Source organism: Phragmites australis, chromosome 21, assembly GCF_958298935.1.
Source record: "Phragmites australis chromosome 21, lpPhrAust1.1, whole genome shotgun sequence".
NCBI classification, from domain to species: Eukaryota; Viridiplantae; Streptophyta; class Magnoliopsida; order Poales; family Poaceae; genus Phragmites; species Phragmites australis.
In genome coordinates this window covers 3,699,038-3,724,400 of record NC_084941.1, presented here as the reverse complement: position 1 = coordinate 3,724,400, position 25,363 = coordinate 3,699,038, and the positions used below count along the sequence as shown (strand labels likewise).

General features: G+C 42.7%; 1 protein-coding gene across 1 annotated transcript; it reads right to left on the bottom strand.

Annotated features, from left to right (window-relative positions):
* Positions 1-2,568: 2,568 nt before the first annotated feature.
* LOC133903743 (cytochrome P450 84A1-like) lies at positions 2,569-6,939 on the bottom strand. The gene is made up of 2 exons (XM_062345197.1): positions 5,912-6,939; positions 2,569-3,487 (listed from the first exon to the last, which is right to left on the bottom strand). Exons 1-2 carry the CDS (start codon positions 6,845-6,847, stop codon positions 2,855-2,857), a joined length of 1,569 nt encoding a protein of 522 aa, XP_062201181.1. The 5' UTR covers positions 6,848-6,939; the 3' UTR covers positions 2,569-2,854.
* Positions 6,940-25,363: the final 18,424 nt, after the last annotated feature.

The window sequence follows — 25,363 nt, the reverse complement described above, 5'->3', positions numbered from 1 at the left end:
TATAGAGTATATATGACTTAGATATCAAATGACTTTGAAGATAAGATGGAAACTAACTCTATCCTACCGTAACAATCGGATCATTATATATGCTATACCATATACTCTAACACAAATGCTGAAATAATGCCACTTAACAGAGTCTGCACTGCGCCTTCCCTCATCAACTCCATTGCAAATCCTGACAGCAATAAAAAGATTGTTTAATATAATTGGTTAATGCAGTGCAAATTATGTGTGAGTGTGGAAATTACTTGATGATAGCCAATCCTGTATTGCCGTGCTCACGGCAATCATATGCTTAGACTCCCACTGAAGAATGCACCTGCCAGTTATCAGTGAGAATTACTACTACGCTCTAGATATGTAAAGCAAGCAAAAGAGTTATGAAACGCAAACTGTTTTTCACACATAATAACCTTAAGATACTTTTTTTTTTAGAAAATAGGGAACCTTAAGAGACCCACCTCTATTCATGTTATCTGAACTTCTTTTAACATTTCCGATTCTTATGGCCATTTTGGTCCCTGTCAATCCAGCTCCAGCAGCTGATTTCCCATTAAGGGAAATGAAAATTTTAAAACTAATTAGTTAATGTGTCCTTATCACCAACTAGTTGGTGGAGTTGGGGAGATCTAGTACTCGAAATTGTGATAGATTTGCCCTGATTTTATCCGAAGCCAACCGAGCTTTGAACGGGATGCGCAAATTAAAAGTACAATCCATTCCTATGCTCTTGGATGTTGACGATTGATTTTTGACGAAATGATCGCCTCAAGTACCGTAATCCTTGCAATTTGCACCAAGCGCTGGACAAAACGCCCTTATTGTTAATTCTACCAATCAAGTTCAGGAAGGTCATGATGTTGCTGACCATCAATTGCTTCCATCCCCTCAGCACCCACTTTTTGGGAATCTTTGAGGGGTATGCATGAACATTGCCTTTCGTCAGGATTGGATCACAATTATGATCTCAAGCTTACTCCATGTAACGATCATGCCGACAACTTCAGCATTTCCATTTATTTGCATTATTATATGCTAAATAGGGGCAATCATGAGTTATGCTGGTCAAAAGTTACGTACTTACATAGTAGCAAACACTAGCTAAGCTATTTTTAGCAAAATAACCCCCTATCTAGTTAAATAACTCAACAAAAGAATCTGAAAGTTAATTTGGTGCGCTCCCTTTTTCAAGTCTTCTACATCGCTTAAGAGATCGAGTTATACATTGTTATGGCACCAGCGTTTTTGACATGTACTCAGGACTTGATCAATGGTTTTGTTGCCCATAATTTGGAAAAAAATAGTGATGATTTTATTTTTTAAGAGCTAAGCTTCATGCTTGAAATGAATGGTATAGAAAGGGCTGAACAGCCACTGGAATGGACTGAACTCTCAAGGACCCCCAATACAAGGAGCTGATCTACCTCTGCAGGGGCCATATCTGAATTTGGTATTTTCTTGTTTGAGAGTACAATGAAATTTAGGTGCGTGTACTATATATATATATATATATATATGAAGCATGTTTGTTACTCCCAGGAGTATGTACTTTTATATACGTATCTCATAACATAGGGAGTATCTCATGTGATAAATGGTATGTACATGGAGCATGTGAGTATATAAGATTATTCAAGTAGTATGTATATTTTTTTAGGTGTTTTGCATATATTTTTGTGAGTATATTACATTTTATGTATAAATATAAAGGTTTATCAAAATATATTAAAATTGATAGACTTCTTTTCAATTTTTTCATGTAGTTTACATCGAAGTATCTTAGAATGAGTGTATAAGTATACTCATAGTGATAAATGAATATATGTGGTATATTATAGTAGATAGTATGTACTCTAGAAGTACAGACTAGTTTTTATGTATGTATGTATGTATGTATGTATGTATGTATGTATGTATGTATATGTATGTATGTATATGTATGTATGTATATATATGTATGTATGTATATATATGTATGTATGTATATATATGTATGTATGTATATATATATGTATGTATATATATATGTATGTATATATATATGTATGTATATATATATATATATATATATATATATATATATATATATAACAAAGTCTTAAAAAAAGGTTTTTTTTTGGGTGAGTTGGGGGAAAGCATATGCTGGACAAATTTCAAGTCATAGTCTATAAATAGAGACCCACATCCAAAAGGTGAGCTAACCATTACCAAAGATTTCCATCTTTCTCGCATCTTTGTGTTTGTATACTTGTGCGATTGACATCGGCACCGCTACAACACGGATTTCTCAACAGACATGAACATTTAGTAGTCATATGTAGTTAAAGAAAGATATTTTTTCATTAATTAAGAAAAAGCAAAGCATCCAAATTTTATTTGCAGATGATTCAAATTCCTTTGGTGGTCATCAGACTTCCCACTGACTGAGCTGTCTTGTGTTAGAATTACTATGTTTTGTGTTAGAAGAAACAGGAATTGATGGAAAGAATTCACCATATACATGCACGTAAACAATTAAAATGGAAAAAATGGGGACACAATTTCGATGTGTACGAGGGGCCCTAAAAGAAATTAAAGATGCATTTATTTTACATGGAAATTAATCCACAGAAGCTGTGACCAGCATTGTTTTTACAGTTCCTGATCTTGTGTCACAGTTTGATCCTTACCCTAATTAAGCTTTCATGCAGCTAACCATGAGAGTTCCATTATTGTCCTATAGTATCAGACATGATTTTTAACGAAGGAAAAATAAGCACAAAAGGCCAGACAAAACAACCAAACTCCTCAAATGGCGCAACCCCTGAAACACCACCATACGCATGAATAATAGCCGTCGTGCGCGTCGTCAGTACAAGGGGCGGTTGAGCCGGGGCGTGGGCACGGCGTAGAGCCGTGTGGAGCGCGGCGCGGTGAGGCCGAAGATGTCGCCCATGTCGAGCTCCGACGGCTTTATGCCGTCGGGGAGCGCCCAGTTGAAGCCGTGCGCGAGCTGCGCGACGGCGAGCTCCAGCGCGTACAGGCCCAGCGCCATCCCGGGGCACGACCGGCGGCCGGACCCGAAGGGCAGGAACTCGAAGCAGCCGCCCTTGAAGTCGAGCCCGGCGACCTCCCCCTCCGGCGTGAACCGCGACGGCCGGAACACGTCGGCGTCCTTCCAAGAGCCGCGGTCGCGGCCGATGGCCCAGACGTTGATCATGACGCGGGAGCCCTTGGGCACGGAGTAGCCCCCGACGACGCAGTCCTCGGCAGTCTCGTGGAGGAGCAGCGGGATCGGCGGGTGCAGGCGGAGCGTCTCCTTGACGACGCACTTGAGGAAGGGGAGCTTGTCGAGGTCCGACTCGTTCACGTTCCGGTCGAGCCCCACCACGTCGGCGAGCTCCTGCTGCAGCCGCCGGAGGTCGTCGGGGCTGTGCATCATCTCTGCCATCGCCCACTCGATCGCCGACGCCACCGTCTCCGTCCCGCCAAACATCACGTCCTGCACCCATCATCCATGCACGCAACAGCCACGTCACATTATTAGTTTATTAGTACTCGCCAGCAAGAGAAAAACATTCATATGACACGGCAGGTCGTGCTTATACATAATCCAGATGATCGAATCAAGATGTATAGTAAAGTAGCATGTCCTCCATCGAGTCTGATTTGCTTGTCGTTTCGTACCGATACGTTCTTCAACACGCAACTTTGCTTATTACTTTTTTTCTCTAAATTATACGCCATACAAAAATAATGAAATTGTAGAATACGGTTCAGGTCATATACCATTAATTTTTCATGTGATGGAACTACAGAAGCTTGACTAAATGCATTCTAGTACGACTCTATTTTAAACCAGGAATAACATTACGCAAGTGCTTACGGTTCAGAAGTTACAAAGTCGTGATGGTTTTTACTTTCATAATCATAGGGTGGTATGTTACACTTGCAACACTAATATTTTGCCTTGGTACGTGAGAAAACAAAGCGGTTGGTGAAAGACAGGGGAGCAGTTGTAGTCAGGAATAGTGATGCTTTTACTTTGGAAGGTGACACGCACCAGATGGCTGGAGCTTATCATCAGCTGGGACATCGGGTAAACTAGAAAAAAAAAAATTAAAGATGCATTGAAAAGTGACATGCATAGAGATAGTCTAGTCTCAAATGGTTGGGTTGGGTCAATATTGGAGGCATTCATGTTAAGTTTCAACACCTGAAAAACAAATCGCTCCATTGCCAGCCCCTTCTACCGCCTCCGTAGACACAGCCCCGGCCCTAACATTTCGGTGACCCAGGGTGAGATTAAAAATAGAATTTTATTATTAAATATAAATCGTACGGATCTAATTTTTTCAGTTTTTTTAATCAATATACACAGTATATATATACATATGAGGTCTCTGAGTTTTGGAGGCCCGGGGTGGCCACCCCGCTCGACCCCTAGGGCCGGCCCTGCGTAGACATGGTGAGTATATACACGGTGAATTAACATGTGTGACTAGCTAGGATCTACCTTCTGTCATGTACGTGTATGTGATTGAATTTTGTGTGTTGTTTCTTTAGGTCTTAGGATGAGGGACGGAGTGATGGTATTTTCACCTGTCTACCTTGCGAGCTTAGAGCCAGTTTTTTTCTTCTTCTCATTTTCTTAACGAGCAACTGAGCCAACTCGTTATATATGTTAACGGTTGAACCTAGATGGCTGGACATCCAGGGCTCCAGGCCTAGATACAACCCATCAAACAAAGAAAAAAAATCCAAAGCATCGTACCTACCGCTCCAAACTTTTGGCTACGTGTAGTCACGAAGTCTCTAGACATAACCAGTAGAAAAGGACGCATGCGACATTGCATGCATACACCTGGGCATGCAGATACCCGGCGGCCGGCCGTCACAGTTGAAGTTGGACGCTAGCTAGTGTGTAAGATCGAGCGAGAAATACGAACCAGTCAAAAACGTCAAATACCACTAGGTAGGTAAGCAGCGGGTGAGTACAAATATTGACGTACCTATAAAATTTACTGGCTGCTGATATCCATGTATAGAAACCTTTGCTGAATTTTGAAGGAAAAATGCTTTTTTTAGAAACCACTAACTCGAATGATGTATACATAGACACTCCTAAACATGTGAAATACTCTAAAAGTGTTACGTAGAGGTGTGGTTTGTCTATGGTTTGGTGTGCTAGATCTTGGTGCAAAGTGAGTATGAAAAATACAAACGAGTTGACAGTGGAGTGCATATGCATTATTCTAGTTTCTCTGCAGGTGAGGATAAGCAAACGTTTATATCTCAATTAATTAGTAATAGTTAATAACTTTCCTATGCATGGTAGCTAGGTAGATCTTTGCTGTCATTTTGCATGCATGATCTGGTGATCGATCAATGCCTACTATATATTGATTATTGAGAGTGGTTCACTGCCAAAATATAGCCCTGGATGCATGTATGGACGCTATATAAATACACGCTATATAAATACACCTACTACGTACGTCCGACACATGCCATTTATAGAGATTTCACGTTCAAATCTATGTTTCTAGATATCTTGTCCTAAAAAAATCAAAAAAATGGCATCATGTCTTGAAAAATTCCAAAAAAGGCATCCTTGATTTTTTAAAACAAAAATAATCTTGTACTAGACCACGAGTGCTAGTACACGACAACCTGTACTAGCAAAAAGGAACATCTCTTTGTATGATAGTGGAGGTATGAAGTATAATTTCACTTAACAGAGTTTAAATCCTAATACCTACGATTTACACATACACTAGTTTCAGCAAAATTATCTTTAGACGTATGATAGAGAGTCACATCCACGTGTATATGAGTGTGGTATACATGCCTATGTGTCATGAACAGGTTGTCTTTGTCGTGTACTAGCATTTCCGCGTGATTCGCGTGACAGGTATATACGTACCATGATGATGGCTTTGATGTTGTCGCGGGTGAGGCGGAGGGTGTTCTGCAGGTCGTCCTCGGCGTCGCCGGCGGCGGCCTTGCTGGCAGGCTTCGCCTCGGCGAGGAAGGCGAGCATGTCGTCGACCATGTCGGCGTCGGCGTCGTCGGGGCTCTTGCCCCGCTTCATGTGCTCGTCGATGATCTTGTCGATGAACCTGTCGAGGGCGGCGCGCGCGGCGCGGAGGCGCCGGTTGATGCCCTGCGGGTCCATCCAGCTCAGCCAGGGGATGAAGTCGCCGATGTTGAACGCGCCGAAGAGCTTGGAGAACTCCTGGAGGATGGCGATGAACTCGTCCTGGCCCTCACCGTCGCGGGTGCCGAAGGCGGCGCGGAAGATGACGTTCTTGGTCAGGGTGAAGATGAGCTCGCCCAGGTTCACGGCCTCCCCGCTGGAACGCGCCACGGCGCGGACGAGCGCGGCGGACTCGTCGCGCACGGCCAGCCACGTCTCGGCGCGGCGCCGGCTGAAGAGCTTCATCACGCACAGCTTGCGCATCTGGCGCCAGAATGGCCCGTAGTGCGCGAACGCCATGTCGGCCCGGTCGTAGGTGAGGAACGCGATGGCGATGGTCGCCGGCCGGTTCGAGAACGCGCCGTCCTGCGCCTGCAGTACCTCGCGCGCGTACTCGGGCGTCGACACCGCGAACGCGTGCAGCCGCCCCAGGCGGAGGTGCAGCAGCCCGCCGTACTGCTCGGCCAGCGCCGCCAGGCCGCGGTGGGTCAGCTGGTCCATCATCGTCATGTTGCCTATGATCGGCAGCGGCTTCGGGCCCGGCGGCAGCAGTGCCTTGCCCCGCCGCCGCAGCTGCAGGAGTACGAAGGCCAGCGTGGCCAGGATCACCCAGCTCAGAGGGTCTTGGAGCCACTCCATGGCGATCTTGGCCACGGCCACCATTATCGGCAACACCTTCTTTTTTGGGTTCCCGTTTGTGATTATTGGTTGAGGTGTGGTATAACGCTCTTGGAGTAGAGCTGAGGAGAAATGGGGGAGGGTGCAGGGTTATATATAGTTGGGGTAGTAGGTGAGGAGGAAGGCTTCAGACTTGGGACCACTATTTGGGGATATGATCTCATTTTATACATAGATTTCCTCCATTAATTTTGCTTGTGAAAATAAAAGGGGCTATGATATGGCTTTCCTGCTCAACTAGAGCATTTCGCTTGAAATTTTTTCTTTAAGAAGCCACAATTCACCGTTTTTTCTTTCAAATTACCATTTCTGATTAAACTTTGATATACAGCTTTACGCCTAGCTTAGGGGCAATTAATCATTTATAAAAAAGAAAGCTAGAAGTCATTCTCACCATTGGATTCATAACGTGTAGATTGGATGGAATCCACTAGGTACATATAGAAAGGCTCTATTTAAGAAATTTGATTGCAAATCCTAATATATGGCATCTCCCATTGCTCCAGCGTGGATAATTTATTAAGCATTAATTAGCTATCTAGCTAGGCAAAAAACTATTGTGACAAGTAATTTAAAGAGGAGAGAACAAACTTATTTCTTACGAAAGAAACTAGTGTTTTGAACAATCTTAGACGGAAGACATCGCCTTGTGAGACAATTAATTGCCTTGGGAGATATACAAAACTAGCAGCACACATATAGCATTGAAAGCTTATTTCATACTCCCTCGGTTTTATATTAAATATAGTTGGAGAGTTTTGGGTGGAGTGTTTGAAAAACTATCATTTAAGAATTTTAGAAAGGTTGAATGAAGTTAATTGTGCATACAAGACCAAACCCTTATGTACCTTTGTTGTTGTATTGAATAACTCCTATGTACTTAAGTTATGATGGGTAAAATGGTAAAAAAAACAACCTTATTTAAGCTGTCTTGATATCCTAAATCCTATATAAGATGATATTAATATGAAACTGGAGGGAGTAATATGAATTTCTTACTCTCTCTCCCCACTTCGACATCACTTAAGAAATATAGTAACTAGACAAATTTAGTTTATCTTGATTTTTCCTTGCTATTTATACCCACGAAATTCATGTTATATTATCTTCTTAGATATTTATGCAATATTGTTGCACTCTCTGGTTGGACTTGTACAAGTAAACTAAAAGTTCAGTTGGTAGACCGTAGATGTCACATCATGTTACAAATCTTGATGGTTATTATCGTAGATCTCTAAACGACTGTCGAAATATTTATAGATAAAATAGGGATACTTGTTGGTCACAGAAGATTATCGTAAAAAGAGACATAGGTTTTTATACAGGTTTGGACCTCCTGGAGTATAATAACCCTACGTCATATCTTGTTTTGATTTATCTCATGAGCGTATATTACAAAGGGGGTGGGGGATGTGTATCTAGTCCTAAGGATCTATGCGATTCTTAGTTCTAAAGCTCTAGTTAGATGATGATGGATTTTACCATGGATCTTCAATGGGTGTGTATAGATTCTACTCAACTAGGCTTCATCTAGAGTTTCGTGACTTTGAAGATCATGAAGGTGCGAGTTACTCTGATATGTTGAATGGCTCCGTGTTCTTGTAGAAAAGCTTGTAGGAAATTGCACTGAGATTATGTGCTTTGATGACTAGATCAAACGTTTAAAGAAGGGAACTAAGTAAAACTACACAGAATGAGTCATCTGTGCCCCTTTTTTATCGTCAGTTCAAAAATAACCAGCAATGATAAGGTATCACTGCCAGTTTAAAAGCTCCAACGATCGATCAATCTGAGAGTCGTTAAGAACCGGTAGTGATGCCCACTATCATTGCTGGTTTGTAACATGAACTGGCAATGATACAACATTTCCAATTGGTGTCATGGATTGATAGTGATATGTCGATTCATAAGGTCAATCGACATATCAATGATTGAGTCGTTATGAACCAGCGGTACTAAGGTGTCATTCTATAAATATCTTGGCTACTACACTACACATCTCACTATCTCAGCCACTCCACTCCCCATCTCACTCCAAAATATTGTTCCCGATGGGTAGTGGCGGTCGAACTGGTGCGATGGTCACCGTCACCACTTCAACAGTCACTACCCCTTATGTCTGTCTTCTCCCATCGCCGACCTCACCATTGTCACCACACCCAAGGCCACGTTGCATCGACCCGCTCCCCTCGAGCCCGTCGCCAACCTCACCACCATCTCCATTCAAGATTGTGGAAATAATATATCTAAATGAGTGGTAGAAAATACATTCATTTTAAGATGATTGTGTTTTTGGCATCCATTTAGATTTTCTATTGTCACTCGAGTTCAATAGCTTCGGATAGCAAGAGATGTAAAACTGTTATGCAAAACTGTTCTTCCAAGAGCTCTTCAGCATGGGGAACTGTCGGTGAATCAGGAACCAGTGGTCCCCGAATCCCAAGGCCAGGCCAGCAATCCGCCACGTGGCGCCTACCCGCGGGGTTCACCTCCGTGAGGTACGAAAAGACTAAGTCCCGGGAGAGGGCGCTCGGGGCCATGAACAGTGGTCCCCGAGTACCCGTGTTCCCCGATGATGTGCGAAGACCAAGTGACCGGGAAGATAGTGCTCGGGGTCATGAACAGTGGCCCCCGAGCACCCAAGTCCCCCGACGACCAGAGAAGCTGAGTACCGGGAAGGGTGTGCTCGGGGCTGCGAGCAGTGGCCCCCGAGCACCCGAGTCTCCCGAGGACCCAAGGAAGGTAGATCCGGGAGAGAGTGCTCGGGGAGGTAAACAGTGGCCCCCGAGCACTCGGTTCCCCGAAGACCCGAACAGTCAAGCCCGAGAGAGAGTGCTTGGGGCCGTGAACAGTGGCCCCCGAGCACTCGGTTCCCCGAGGACCAAGAGATGGCGTTCCCGGGAGAGAGTGCTCGGGGAGGTGAACAGTGACCCCCGAGCACTCGGTTCCCCGACGGCCCAAGGAGTCTTCCGTCGGTGGCCCCCACAGGGGTCTAACGATGAGGTGTCAGCCTGTGAAAGGCCCGAGCGTGCGTGGCCTGTCACCTCCAACTGCTCCATCCACACTCGGTGTCAGTCCCTGCCATATTCTGGCAGAAGGGCGTGGGGACATTTAATGCACGGGTCCCATCCCGCGTCATCCGGCTGGCCTCGGGATAGCTTCGCAAGGCCCGAGGCGCCCCGTCTGCCGCCCTGCTGTGGCAGGCGTACAAGATAGAACGGGCACGCCAGGCCACTCTGCGGCTGCCTGGTGGGCCCTCTCCACGGCGCCCGTTGCCATCGCCATTATGGCGACCGAAGACCGGGCGGGGGGGGGGGGGGGGGGGCGTTTTCAACCCCCGTCACTTCGCGCAGAGGCCATGATGACGCCCTTTTCATTTATGGCGCCTTGGAACTCGCGCCCTCCCTTTCGGGGCACGCTACCGCCGGCGGGTATTTAAGGGAGCCGGCGGGCGCAGACAAAGACAAGTAAAAAAAAAGGTGAAAAATAAAGACAAGGTGAATCTCAGAGAACCAAGAACAGAGAAGAACATCTTCGTACAAGCATAGAAGCTGAGACCACCAAGAACAAGGAGCCCGTGGCTCTAGGATAGACAGACATTCTTGTAACCAGCACATTCCTAAGAGACATTCTCAGGGCATTTATAGCATCCACACAGGAGTAGGGTATTACGCTTAGTGCGGCCTGAACCTGTCTAAAAATCCCTCCGGTGCATTTGTTGCGTTCTGCATTAGATCATTCCACACCACCTGCCATTGCATTTACATCTATTTATTTCCCTATCAAACATATTCAGAATCATCCCCACGGCCGAATCTCAAAAAGGGGTCCCTCAGGATCCCTGCGATAGGAGTTAACCCTCCGACAGGAACTCTTAAGCGTATGGGGATTTGAGATAGATCCCCATGCATGTGATCTTGAAAGTGCATCTAGGCCCTCTATATGAGTTTTGGATAATTGATGACAAACGATTAAGGGACTAATGAATTTATTGAGTTTATGAGCATGATTTAGTCCCATTGGAGAAGTTAAACGATGTTGACGTCCCTCAAAAAGAAAAGAGAAGTGGCTTGTAGTTACTCAATAGGTTTAATTGATTTTATTTTTTTAAAATTAAGTTTCGGTATGACATACTATCAAGAGGGATGTGTGTATATGGTCTTGATGGTGTCTCAATGCTCAAAGTACCTTTGATAACCTAAAAGTTAAGAGACATGATCACCCACGAACACTGGAGAGGTTCAAGTGTTGTCTGAACCCGGAGTCTCCGGGTTGACCCAGATACTCTGGATTCTGGTGTTTAGGCCGGAGTCTCTGAGTTAGGCTCCATGTCAGGCTCTCGGTTAAGGGTTATGTGTTTTAGCCCGAAGTCTCCGGGTTGACCCGGATACTTCGGACTCTGGTGTGCCATCCGGAGCCTCCGAGTTGGGCTCCGAGCCAAGTGCTCGGTTAAGGCCTTTTTGTTTTACCCGGAGTCTCCAGGTTGACCCAGATACTCTGGGATCTGTTGACCATCTGAATCCTCTGGGTTGAGTTCCGGACAGCGCTCTCGGCTGAGCGTTAAGTACTAGCTCAGAGTCTTTGGGTTGATCCAGAATCTCTAGGTCAGTACAAAAAGTACTGTAACAGCTAGTTTTTTGGAGGAAGGGTATAAATACCCCATCCCCCTCCCTTCTTCATTTGTTGCTGAACCAACTCGAGATAAAAGCATTCATAGCCTCTTTAAAGCCCTCCCACTCCTTTAATGCATTAAATCTTGCAAGGTTTTGAGAGTTGGTCCGGGATTGAGTGCTTGTGAGCATAAATCCATCTTTTGAGCACTTGAGTTTGTCATCATGCTGTCGATTCACGTTCTTTACTCTTGGAGCTTCGAGCTCCTAGACGGTTAGGCATCATCCGGAGAGCACCCAAGCTTGTGGAGTACCCCAGGAAGTTTATGAAGGTCATCCTCTTATCCGCAAGGAAAGAGGAGAGTTGAGTAAGCGCCGTGCTTGATCTTCGTAGTCGCTCGGTTAGGATAAGGTTTGAGAGAGACCCGACTCTTTGTGAGCGTCTCAACGGAGACGTAGGATCATTGGATACGAACTTCGGAAAACAAATTTGTGTCTCTTTTGCTTTTATTGTTGTTTTAGTTGATTTTGGGTGATTTGCCCCGATCTACATGATTGTATGTTTTTAGCTACAGGTGAAGTGTCAAAAGACTTCCATACAACCTTAGGAACCTGTAGTAACACTTGGAATCTATTAGAAGTGCTTAGAAGTTCATAGCTTTCAATTTCCTGTTTTACCTGGACTATTCGGGTGGGCCCGAACCTCCAAACCCCGGAGTATCTAGTTTGACCCAGAGTATCCGGACTGTTTTAATCCTCTGTAAAGTTTTAATTTTCAAAAATCACCTATTCACCCCCTCTAGACGACATCACATACATTCAATTGATATCAGAGCCTAACCTCCTACAAGGTTTCACCGCTTGGAGGATTTGAAGATGTCGGTGTCCGAGGAGAAGAGTCCGAAGAGCCAGACGAGTCCAAATGGTGATATTTCGACATCGGGTAATGGTAAAGGCAAGGGAGTCGCAATCGAGTTCAATTATGATAAATTGAATGCTTCCAGTTCTTATATTTCCGTGCCATCTAAGCGTGCGCCATATTTTGATGGCACGCACTATGCTGCTTGGAGGCACACAGTGACATTGCATTTAATATCTCTTCATCCAAGTATTTATAAGATTGTTTGCATAGGTTTTACATTTCCGGATGAAGACAAAGAGCTTACTCTCGATCAAGAGCAAAATCTACACCGCAATGCACAAGCCGCAAGTGTGTTGCTTGGTGACTTGAGCCCTGAGGAGTTTAATAAGGTGGTTGGGCTTGAAGAAGCCAAAATGATATGAGACACACTTCAAGTCACACATGAAGACACCATAGGTGTGAGAGAATCCAAGATAGAGTTGTTTGAAGGAAAATTAGGAAGATTTGTTATGGAGGATGATGAAACCCCTCAAGCCATGTATGACCGTATGATGGTGCTGGTAAATAAGATAAGAGGGTTTGGAAGTGAAGAGCTAGATGACCACAAGGTGGCGCGAAGATTACTAAGAGTCTTTGCACCAAGAAACCCCACCTTGGTCACTCTCATCCGAGAAATAAGAGATTACAAGAAGCTCACACCAAGTGATGTGCTTGGTAGAATATTTTCTCATGAGCTCATGAAGAAGGAAGAAAATGCAGTCAAGAATCTTGCCAAGCAAAGCTCAACCTCAAAAAAAAATAAAAAGGTAGCATTCAAGGCAAGCAAAAGCAAGCAAGTTGAACAATCGAGCACAAGTGAAGATGAGAGCTCGGATGATGAAGAAATAACTTTTTTTTTAATAAAGTTCAAGAAATTTATGAAGAAGGGTGGCTATAGCAAGTACAAGAAAGACATGCTCAAGAGAAGAACATCTAAGAGGGCATGCTACGAGTGCGGCAAAATTGGGCACTTCATCACCGAGTGTCCTAACAAGAAAAGTAAGAACAAAAAAGAAAAAGAAGAACAAGCCTTTAAAGAAGGACAAATACAAGACCTATAAGAAGAAATATTCAGGTCAAGCCCATATTGATGAGGAGTGGAACTCCAACTCCGACTCCGACTCCGACTCCGATGATGAAGGGGTCACCACCATCGCCATCCACTCCTCTACACCGACAAAGTCACTCTTTGGCGAGATGAGCGACAATGACAACACTCCTAAGTGTCTCGTGGCAAAAGGGTGCAAGGTAAAATAAAAAACCAAACTCCTAGATAGTGATAGTGATAGTGGTTGTGAAAGTATGCTTAAAGATCTTAGTAAAAATGCCATATCTAAGATAAAAGAGTTAATGGAAATAATAGAGAGTCAAGAGAAGATTCTCGAGAAGCAAGAGAACTTGCTCATCCTTGAAAATGAGAGAAAGTTGAGAAATTGACCAAAAATCTTGATTTGACCGATGTCTCAGTTGCTAGTCTTGAGGATAGAAATATCACACTTCAAGAGAATTTTAAATGTTGGAATGAATCTCATAAAGCTCATGAAGTGCAATTTGATGTCCTCAAGAATAACACTCCCACATCTAATAATACAACCTCACTCTCTATTGCTTCTACTAGTAATGGTTGTTGTCGTTGATACAATATTGATATAAATATTTGTGCTACTAATGTTCAATCTTTGCAAGCATTACAAAAGGAAAATGAGAGGATAAATATCTTGGTTAAGTATGGATGCATCAAGACATACAAATCCAAGGATGCACTATACAAGACTATTGAGGCCAAGGACAATAAGAAAAAGAGTGGCCTTGGGTTTGATATGCATACAAGCAAGTAAAGTGAGTGTGTGGTGATAAACAACAAAGAGTGCCTAAAGTTTATCAAGGAGAATGGAAAACAACATGCTCACACAACACAAGCCAAGCAACCCAAGGGTTATGCACCTCAATCTACATTTTACGCCTCTTATGTTTTGAAGAGAAACCACCATGGTAAAGTGGTTGCTTTATATGTTGGTGCCCGTACAAAGGACCAGGTTGTGAAAAGAAATGTGTGGGTACCAAAAGTGCTTGTGACTAACATGAAAGGACCCAAACACATTTGGGTACCTAAATCAAAAGCTTAACTTATTTTATAGGCATACTCCTCTGGTGGATTAAGTTGGGTGCTTGATAGTGGATGCACCAATCATATGACCGAAGAGAAGAGTATGTTCTCCTTATTTAAAGAAAATAGAGGACAACATGAAAATATTATATTTGGAGATGATGGAAAAGGAGAGGTAATTGACTTAGGTAAAATTGATATTTCTAATGATGATTCTATCTCAAATGTCTTGTTAGTAAAATCTCTTAGCTAAAATTTGTTGTTTGTATCACAACTTTGTGAAATAGACTACAACTGTCTTTTTTACTAATGAGGACGTGACTGTCTCTAGAAGAGAAGACTACTCAATAGATTTCACTGGTCATTTAAAGGGTAAGCTTTATCTTGTTAATTTTTCAATGTATGAAGTGAGATCTAAGACTTGTTTAATTGTTAAGTCTAGCATAAGTTGGCTATGACATCGCCGACTAGCTCATGTTGGTATGAGAAACTTGTCTAAACTTCTAAAGGGGAGCATATCATAGGACTAACAAATGTGACTTTTGAGAAAGATAGAATTTGTAGTGCATGTCAGGCGGGTAAGCAAGTTGGAGCTCCTTACCCCGCCAAGAATACAATGATGACCACAAGGCCATTGGATGTTATTCACATGGATTTATTTGGACCAATCGCCTACATAAGAATTGACGGTAACAAATATGGTTTGGTTATTGTTGATGATTATTATCGTCTCACTTGGGTATTCTTTTTGCATGATAAGAGTGAAACATAAGCTATATTCAAGAAGTTTGCGAGAAGAACTCAAAATAAATTTGATGTGAATATCAAGAGGGTGAGAAGCGACAACGAAAGCAAATTCAAGAACACATAAGTTGAAGAATTTCTTGATGAAGAAGAGATCAAGCATGAATTCTTGACACCCTACTCCCCTCAACAAAGTGGGGTTATCGAGAGGAAGAATGTAACTCTCATAGAGTCGGCAATAACTATACTTGATGAGTACAAGGTCTCAGATTAATTTTGGGCGGAGGCCGTCAACACTGCATGCTATGCAATCAACCGCTTGTATCTCCACAAGATCTTGAAGAAGACCACTTATGAGCTTCTAACCGGTAGCAATCATAATGTTTCATACTTTAGAGTTTTTGGTAGCAAATGCTTTATTTTAAAGAAAGTAAAAAGTTCAAAGTTTGCTCATAAAGTAGATGAATATTTCTTGCTTGATTATGGATCAAATGTCTACGCCTATTGTGTTTTCAACGAAACCACCGATTGTGTTGAAATTGCACGTGACGTGATATTTTATGAATCTAACGGCTCTCAAGTGGAACAAGTTGATACTATTGTTGTAGGTGATGAAGAAATTCTAAGCGAGACAATCAAGAAAATGGCAATAGGTGAAATTAAGCCTCAAGAGTCCCAAGAGCAACAAGTGACCAATAATGATCAAGTATATCCATCTTCATCAACTCAAGTGGATACACCTTCATCAAGTCAAGATCAAGATCAAACTCATGATGACTCCAACAAATTACTTGATGATGATGAAGTAGAGGACATTCAACCCCAATCCTAAGTGACACATCTAAGAGTTCATCAAAGCATCCAAAGAGATCACCCGGTTGACAATATTCTTGGTGATATACAAAAGAGGGTAACAACTTGTTCTAGAATTGCAAATTACTATTTGTTTCCTCGTTGGAACCATTGAAGGTGGAAGATGCACTTGGTGATCCGGATTAGGTGATGACTATGCAAGAAGAGCGCAGCAAGCAAGATGAGAATGGGATTGTGACTAGAAACAAGGTACGGTTGGTTGCTCAAGGCTTCACACAAATAGAAGATTTGAATTTTTATGAGACTTATTCTCCCGTAGCTAGGCTTGAGTCAATTTGTATATTACTTGTCTATACTACTCACCATGATTTCATGTTATATCAAATGGACGCGAAGAGCGCTTTTCTTAATGCACCAATCTCTAAATTGGTATTTATGAAGTAACCTCCCGGATTTGAAGATCCCAAGCATCCTCATCATGTGTACAAACTCCATAAGGCGCTCTATGGGCTTAAACAAGCATCTAAAGTATGGTATGAATGTCTTAGGGATTTTTTTTATCAAGAAAAGCTTTGAAATAGCCAAAGTCGATTTTACTCTTTTCACAAAAAATGTTGATGAAGATTTATTTGTTTGCCAAATATATATTGATGACCTTATATTTGGTTCTACTAATAAAATATTTTGTGAGGAGTTTAGTAGGATCATGACAAAGAGGTTTGAAATATCAATGATGTGCGAGTTGAAGTTCTTTCTAGGATTTTAAATCAAGCAACTCAAAGAAAGAATGTTCATATGTCCCAAGTATATCAAAGACATGCTTAAGAAGTTTGATATGGAGAATGCCTAGCCCATCAAGACCTCAATGCAATCTAATGGATATCTTGACCTAAATGAAGATGGAAAGGCTATGGATCAAAAGGTATATTGTTCCATGATTGATTCTTACTTGACCTTTGTGCATTTAGGTCTAATATTGTGCTTAGTGTGTGCATGTGTGCAAGATTTTAAGCCGCTCCAAAAGAGTGCCATTTAGTGGCCGTTAAGAGAATTCTTAGATATTTGGTTCATACTTCTTACCTTGGTTTATGGTATCTAAAGGTTCATCCTTTGACCTTATCGGCTATTCGGACTTCGATTATACCGGTTACAAAGTGGATAGGAAGAGTACCTCTGAGGCTTGTCAATTCTTGGGTAGGTCCTTGGTGTCTTGATCCTCAAAGAAACAAAATTCCATAGCTCTATCTATCGCCAGAGCTGAGTATGTTGTCACGAGCACTTGTTGTGCTCAACTACTTTGGATGAGGCAAGCCTTGAGAGACTATGGCAATAATATGACCAAATTGTCACTTTTGTGTGACAATGAGAGTACCATCAAGATAGCCAATAATCCCGTGCAACACTTAATAATGAAATATATAGACATCCGACACCATTTCTTGAGAGACCACTCAACCAAAGGGGATATCGATATTCATCATGTGAGAACCGAAAAATAACTAGCCGATATCCTCACCAAGCCACTAGACGAGCAAGTTTTGCGAGTTGAGAAGTGAGCTAAATATCCTAGATTCTCGCAACGTGGTTTGATATGTTGCATATAATTGATTGTTCTAGTCTTATAGCTTTGGTAGCTAGATGTTTGCGAAAATCTTTTTTTAGTGTTATTTTCCAAGATATTTGATTCTTTGATCTTATGATCATATTTTGCTACTTGTGATCATTGTTATGTATTGTTGTTTGTTAGCTGATCACAAGTGGTAAAAATATCTTATATGTCCAGCTCCAATCTCTCAAAAATCCGCATCAAATCTTAGCTCAAAATCATTTTTTTTGTCATATCTAGAACCCAGAGAGTCCGACCTAGCCCGAAGTATCTGGATTCTAGAAGTCCTCTATACTCTACGGCTCTGTCGAGTTGACAGAACCTGGAGTCTCCGGGTCCACCCAAAGTATCCAGATTCTGTCACTGAACTCGGAGAGCCCGAGTTAGCCTCCAAGCGACCCCTTCGGTTTGGTTTTATATCTCAACCCGGATAGTCCGGGTTCATATGGAGTCTCAGGGTCTTTAATCCTAACCAGAGGATTTATCCTTTCACTCTATCTCTTTCATCTCCTTTCTCTTGCTCTCACTGTGGTGATCTCCCCTCCGGCGATTTCAAGATTCCACTGTGGGATTTTCAAGTTTTTCATCAAGTGACCTCATCACTTGGTCGGATTCTCTGATCCTCCTTCCAGATTGACTTTGGGTGCTTCATTTAACCTAAAGGTACATCTCAAGATTGATTCACCCGATCTCTCAATGCCTTGCTCTAGAGTCGAATCTCTTTGGTGAAGATGGTCCTTGCCCTTCCTAGTATCTTATATCTTAAGGGTTGCAATTTCCTTTAGTTAATATATCAAACCCTTAACTTTTGCACTGGGGTCGGGCAACCCGGAGTATCCGGGTTGGCCCGAATAGTCCAGGCTGTCCATAAGATGTCTTTCCAAGTTTTTGTTCTTACTCTCTTGTGCAAGCTCTCTCATATCTCAAGCATGTATTCCATGTGTTCATCAAGCCTTCTTGAGATTGAGTGAGATAAGGGTCATGCTTATCAGAGGAGAATCAAAGCTAAATTTGATCCTCAAGCTCAAGCACAAAGTAAAGTTCCATCACAACAGACATCTTTAGAAGGTAGTGGCAATGGCAGTGGCAACTGTGGTGATCATGGTCGTGCAAGCACAGTTGTCTAAAAGGTACCAGCTTCATAGGCTGGCTGCATTAGGATTGGTGAGGCAGCACATACCACAAATGTGCCTCGTGGCACTACCTTGCCACAAAGGAGAACAAAGATGGCAGCATGCAGGGGGAGAGGCAAGGGAAAGGCTGCGATCTCAGGCTCTAGAACTCAAGCGCAAGAGGAGATAGAAGAAGAAGAAGAGGAAAGTGCTATATTGGCTCCATTAAACTTCACCGACCTCACAGGACTTATAATCCAATATCTTATATGCGAAAAGCCGTGGTTGATTACATGAAGAGGTTCGGCAAGGTGAAAAAGGAAAGATATGATGATCTATTTGTTTATGAGAAGAATGTGATGAATTATCGGTTTTGGAATGATTTCCAAGCAGACTTTTATGAAACCGTGATCCTTTCAAAGAAGCCCATCACTCTATACAATGGATTGATTAGGACTACATGGCAAACAAGTATGATTCTACCTTCAATGAAGTGATTGTAGCTTGTGAGGGTAAAAAGATCAAGAACATCATGGGGTTAAAATGTGATTGGAGTGATGAGGTCATAGCGCAGTTTTATGCCACTCTTTACTATGACCATGAAGAAAATCAATCAATGTTTTGGATGATCGAAGGAGAGAAGTACAAGATTACATATCGATCTTTTGCTCACGTGTTTGGATTCGATATTCGAGACACTAGCAAGACAAAGATTCATATTGAGCAACAACTCTCCTCCGAAGAGATGGACTTCATGTATGAAAATCGTGGTGAGGTGACTTTTGGCACAACCAAAGGCTTGAGGCCGTTCTACAAGTGTCTAAACTCCTTGTTCCGTCTCACTTTGGCTCCAAAAAGTGGTTATGCCATTAATGTTCAAGGGAACACAAGGAATTTACTTGCTCCGATGTCCAATGAGGGTGATCCCTTTAGTATGGTGGAATTTCTTTGGAAGGAAATTCACACTACTTCTCACACACCTAGCAGAAGTTGTGCCTACGTGTCATATACCATGTACATGATTGAGAAAGTCACCAAGAAAAATTTCTTCAAGGAAGTGAAGCATTATGCTTATAGGATAAGGGTGATTAGCTCAAAATCATCTTCATATTTGCCACCTTCTCTTACAAGGATAGTACCTAGCGCAACTCAAAGGACTACACCGAAGCGTGCACCTTCCTCTTATAGCTCATCATCCTTTATCAAGAGTTCCCTCAAGTCTATTTTTAATGTTTGCATCCATAATGCTATGAAGATAAAGGAACACAAAGACAAAACAAATTCGAGGTTGTGAAAGATTGAGGAACGGCAAAAAGCTATTCATGCACATTTGAGGATTGAGCCTCCTTGTTCTCCAGTTGCCTCCGAAGAAGAAGCAAGTGAGCCCAAAGCTTTTGAAAATCCATGGGCATGGTATGATCAAGCACAAGCTACTACAAAGGGTGCGGAAACATCACATGCTCAAGATGATGACGAGAAAGAGACCGAGGAAGAGGACTTGGGAGGTGCCGAGGAAAGCTCGCAAGATGATGATGATGATGGCAACGGCGATGGAAGTGGTGGAGATAAGGACTATGTCCAGGGAAGCGATTAGATCTTTATCTTCGCTTCTGTTTCTTTTTTGGTGCTTGATGCCAAAGAGGGAGAAAATGTATTGGTTCCTTTCAAGCTGTCGTTTCTACCTCAATTCAGAGTATCCGAGTTCCGGCAAAGTCATCCTATCTCTTTGTTCACTTCAAACTCTTTATCTTTCATTGTTAGACATGTAAGACCTATTTTAATATGTGAAGAACTATGTGTGGTGTGCTAGTTGTCGAATTTTAAATTTGTAAGAGCTTAAATTGTTACTGTGATGCTATGTTATGCGATGGTGTAAATGTTTGTTTTTCTCTTTCTTTTATTATATGATATACCATGCCATATGCATCACGATGTTTATGTATACTCACACTCTTTACACCCCACATATGCTAATATATAGTGGGAGCTCTTGCAAAATTCTTTTGAATATATGCATTTGATCTCAAAATCATCTTTTAATCAATGCACACATTTAGAGGGAGCTTACCATATATCTTCAGAATTCAAAATCTTTAATTTAATTATCTTTATGTAAATTTAATCATTTTGTCATCAATCACCAAAAAGGGAGAGATTGAAAGTGCATCTAGACCCCCTATGTGGGTTTTGGATAATTCATGACAAACGATTAAGGAACTAATGAATTTATTGAGTTTATGAACATGATTTGGTCCCATTGGAGAAGTTAAACGACGTTGGCGTCCCTCAAAAAGAAAAGAGAAGCGGTATGTAGTTACTCAATAAGTTTTAATTGATTTGATTTTTTTAAATTGAGTTTAAGTATGTCATACTATCAAGAGGGATGCATGTAGATGGTCTTGCTGGTGTCTCAGTGCTAAAAGTACGTTTGTTAACATAAAAGTTAAGAGACATGATCACCCATGAACACTGAGGAGGTTCAAGTGTTGTCTTAACCCGGAGTCTCCGAGTTGACCCCGGATACTCCGGATTCTGGTGTTTAGGCCGGAGTCTTTGAGTTAGGCTCCATGCCAGGCTCTCCATTATGGGTCATGTGTTTTAGCCCGGAGTTTCCGGGTTGACCCGGATACTCCGGACTCTGGTGTGCTATCCGGAGCCTCCGAATTAGACTCCGAGCCAAGTGCTCAGTTACAACCTTTTTTGTTTTACCTGGAGTCTCTGGGTTGACCATCCTGACCCTCCGGGTCGGGTTCCGGACATGGCTCTCGCCTGAGCGTTAAGTACTAACCCAGAGTCTCTGGGTTGACCAGGATACTCCGGGTAAGTACAAAAAGTACTGTAACGGCTAGTTTTTTAGGGGAAGGGTATAAATACCCCCCATCCCCCCTTTTTCATTTGGTTCTGAACCAACTCGAAACAAAAGCATTAATAGCCTCTTTAAAGCCCTCCCACTCCTCTAGTGCATTAAATCTTGCGAGATTTTTAGAGTTGGGTTGGGAAAGTAAGATTGAGTGATTGTGAGCATAAATCCATCTTTTGAGCACTTGAGTTTGTCATCAAGCCATCAATTCGCGTTCTTTACTCTTGGAGCTCCGAGCTCCTAGACGGCTAGGCGTCATTTGGAAAGCACTCAAGCTTGTGGAGTGCCCCGGAAAGTTTGTGATGGTCATTCTCACCTCAGGGTTGAGAGAGACCCGGCTCTTTGTTAGCACATCAACGGAGACATAGGATCACTAGATCTGAACTTCGAGAAATAAATTCGTGTATGCTTTGCTTTCATTGTTGTTTTAGTTGATTTTGGTTGATTTGCCCTGATCTACATGATTGTGTGTTTCTAGCTATAGGTGAAGTGTCAAAAGGCTTTCATACAACCTTAGGAACATGTGGTAACACTTGGAATCTATTAGAAGTGCTTAGAAGTTCATAGCTTTCGATTTCCTGTTTTACCCGGGCTATCCGGGTGGGTCTGGAACCTTCGGATCTCGGAGTATCCGATTTGACCCAGAGTATCCGGACTGTTTTAATCCGCTGCAAAGTCTTAATTTTTAGGAATCGCATATTCACCCCTTTCTAGGCGACATCACGTACATGTAGATCTAACGACAGGCGGAAAGAACTCAACATCATCAGAGTCAGAGTGATTGTCACTGCCGATATTGAAGATGGCATGGGCCATGGGGTAACTCTGCCTTTGCCTCAACGAAAGCAAGGTCCTCAACAGATATCCTCTCTCTCTCCTCAATAGGTATCTGCTCCTGAGCATATAACATGGCTCTCTGACCATGGCGTCTATCAGAAGGTGCGGTCGGAGAGTACTCTTGAAATAAGTCGGAGAGTACTGCCTGAAATAAGTCAGAGATTGCTTGTAGGTCTGGAGGAAATCAGGATACCTGATCGAATGGGCTAGAATATGAGATATGAAATGAGCATATGACTGTTGTCTTGCCATGGTCATCCAGTCTGCAATCACATTGTCAATCTTACAGAGAATCAAGTTAATGATGTCAAACTGGGTGTGAGTGAGGAGCGATAGGACAAGCCATTGTTGAATACTCATGATAGCCTTGGCATTGCCTATCCTTGTCAACAGACTCCGTCTCATAACCATGTGAATCACCTTCGCCTCAGGTGTGAGCATATCAGGCAAACGAGGATAGCCTGGAGCAAAGGGGTGCCCAAAAAGAACTCAAACCTCATCATCTAAAGGGAGGATACCACCAACAAGAGCATGACGAGGGGGTGTGGTGTCTAGGTGAACAACCTCATGTAAGCATCTGGCACTCGCCTGAGCCCCCAACGCCTCCAAGATAGTGTTCTTGTAGAGTCTGACATGCTCGCCTTGGAACATGAACTGAATGTAGTCCCTCTCTGGAGCTATCCACACCGTGACATAGAAATCTCTAACCCAATCCTCGATATATCAGTTCACATCAGTGAGCAGGACTGACAGTCCCGAAAAGAAGACAAAATAAAACTGAACATCCAAACCTCCCAAGGCCAACTGCATATAGTGTCATTCGAGCGTCTTGTGCACGCTCAAACTAACTCGTCTCCTCAAGAATGAGTCGTGAAAGCTCTCCTGCAGCACTATCCAAAACCGAGGATTTACCCCCTCATCCCTCTGTGGTGGAAACCACTCACTGATCGGAATGAAACATAGCTTCTTGATTTTGGGAGACTTGAGAGAAGTCGAATTTCACAGTATAATCTTTGCATGTGCCTGTGGCTGTTGCTGCTCTAGCTGCTCCCCCTGAAACTGCTCCTCCTCCTTTGTTCCAGACTCAAGACGAGCCCTCTTTGAACTGCCTGACTGGCTAGAAGGTGTCGTGTCCAACCCAGTGGAAGGGCGAGTGCGGTTGGACCGACGAGGTGCTGAGTCGGGGATGCTATCACCTCGAATACGAATTCCTCAACCTCTTTGAGTGATCGGCGCATCTGAGGCTGCCAAATCTCTGTCTCATTCCTTGTGCTCCTTACTTTTCTTCTTCTTAGGAGCTGCAACCTACTTGCCCTTTCCTTTGCTAGGTTCATGACCCATTTGGGAGAACCGGAAGAAGTAGATAAAGCTATAGGTGAGAGCTAGCACATATATATGTGGAATAGTAATTAGGGGTAAGCATATGAGTCCTTAAGCAAAGCCAAAGATCGATTTGTGAAAATGGATTAAGGCATGAAAAGGAATGATATCAGATCAAATTTGCTTGCAATTTAAATGTATTTGGGCATATATTATCCAAGAATATGGACCCTATGCCTGGTAGAGTAGTTTACCTTGGTAATGTACATATGTGCCTAAAGTATAGATGAAGAGCTCCTGGTTGAGTAGTTTTGCACTATATGTGCCTATTGATCACTGCCGGTTTAAGACATAAAATTGGTAGTGATAGTTGGGTTATCACTGTCGATTTTAGAGTTGACAATGATAATTTATAATTATCACTGCCGCTTAATCACTGTCAATTTAAAAATCTGTTGTAAAACAGTTTTTGAACTGACAGTGATAAGAGGTTCTGTAGTAGTGTAAGTGAATGCAACTAGCCAGCAAAATGACAGTGTGAAATTGTTTGGCGACCAACACTACAAGGTCCCCAATTATTCAAAGTAATACGCTGCAGATGGACTAAACACTCATTCATGTTCAGTTTATCTAATCAAAGATAGTGTGACAATGTGAAATTGTTCGATGACCAACACTACATGGTCCCCAATTATTCAAAGTAATACGCTGCAGTTGGACTAAACACTCATTCATGTTCAGTTTATCTAATCCAAGATAGTGAAAAGATACCTGTTGAACTGGACCTAGAACACCAACACACTAATATATATGCTCTGTTGGCGAGAGCATGCATGCTTGAAGAACGAATCAAGAAAAAAACATGCAGCATGATCACTTGGTCCATGGAGTCTAGTCCAGGGTGTTTGGCGAGTCGACATCTAGTCCATTGGAAAATTTTAATCAGCCGGGCATTATTGCATCAACTATTTGCAAGCAGGTGCACTGTAAGTGTTTGGAAATTTTGCATTGTCTACTTGAAACTAGAGCACATAAACCCTGGAGTACTTGAAATGGTGCCATTGAGCGATCTCCCCTCAATCCATGTTCTATCTTAATGGCAGTATGCCACAGACAGGTGGGGACAGTTTTCACGAACAAGATGGGTCCACGTGTAAGACAATAAGAGAAGGTACACTGCTATGTGAAAAGAAAAAATGAGACCACGAAGGGAAACACAGCCACAGTGTTTCCAACCAACAGTAGTAGTATGGTCTCCTGCCACACATGAATGCTCCTCATGTTAAAGTGCCTTCATCAAGCAGCGTAGCATTCATGACAACTACATTATTGTACGCAATACAACACGTAAGCTTCAAAAAACAAGATACCCGTTTTGCTTATCAAACTGGACATTATCAAAGCCTTTGACTCTGTTTGTTGGGAATACCTTCTCTCCCTCTTGTAGCAGATGGGCTTCCCTCCACACCGGCGTAACTAGGTTTCTGCCCTCCTCACCACATGTTATTCTAGTATAGTGGTGAATGGCACCCCCAACCCTCCAATTAAGCATGGGCGTGGTCTAAGGCAGGGCGACCTGCTCTCACCGCTC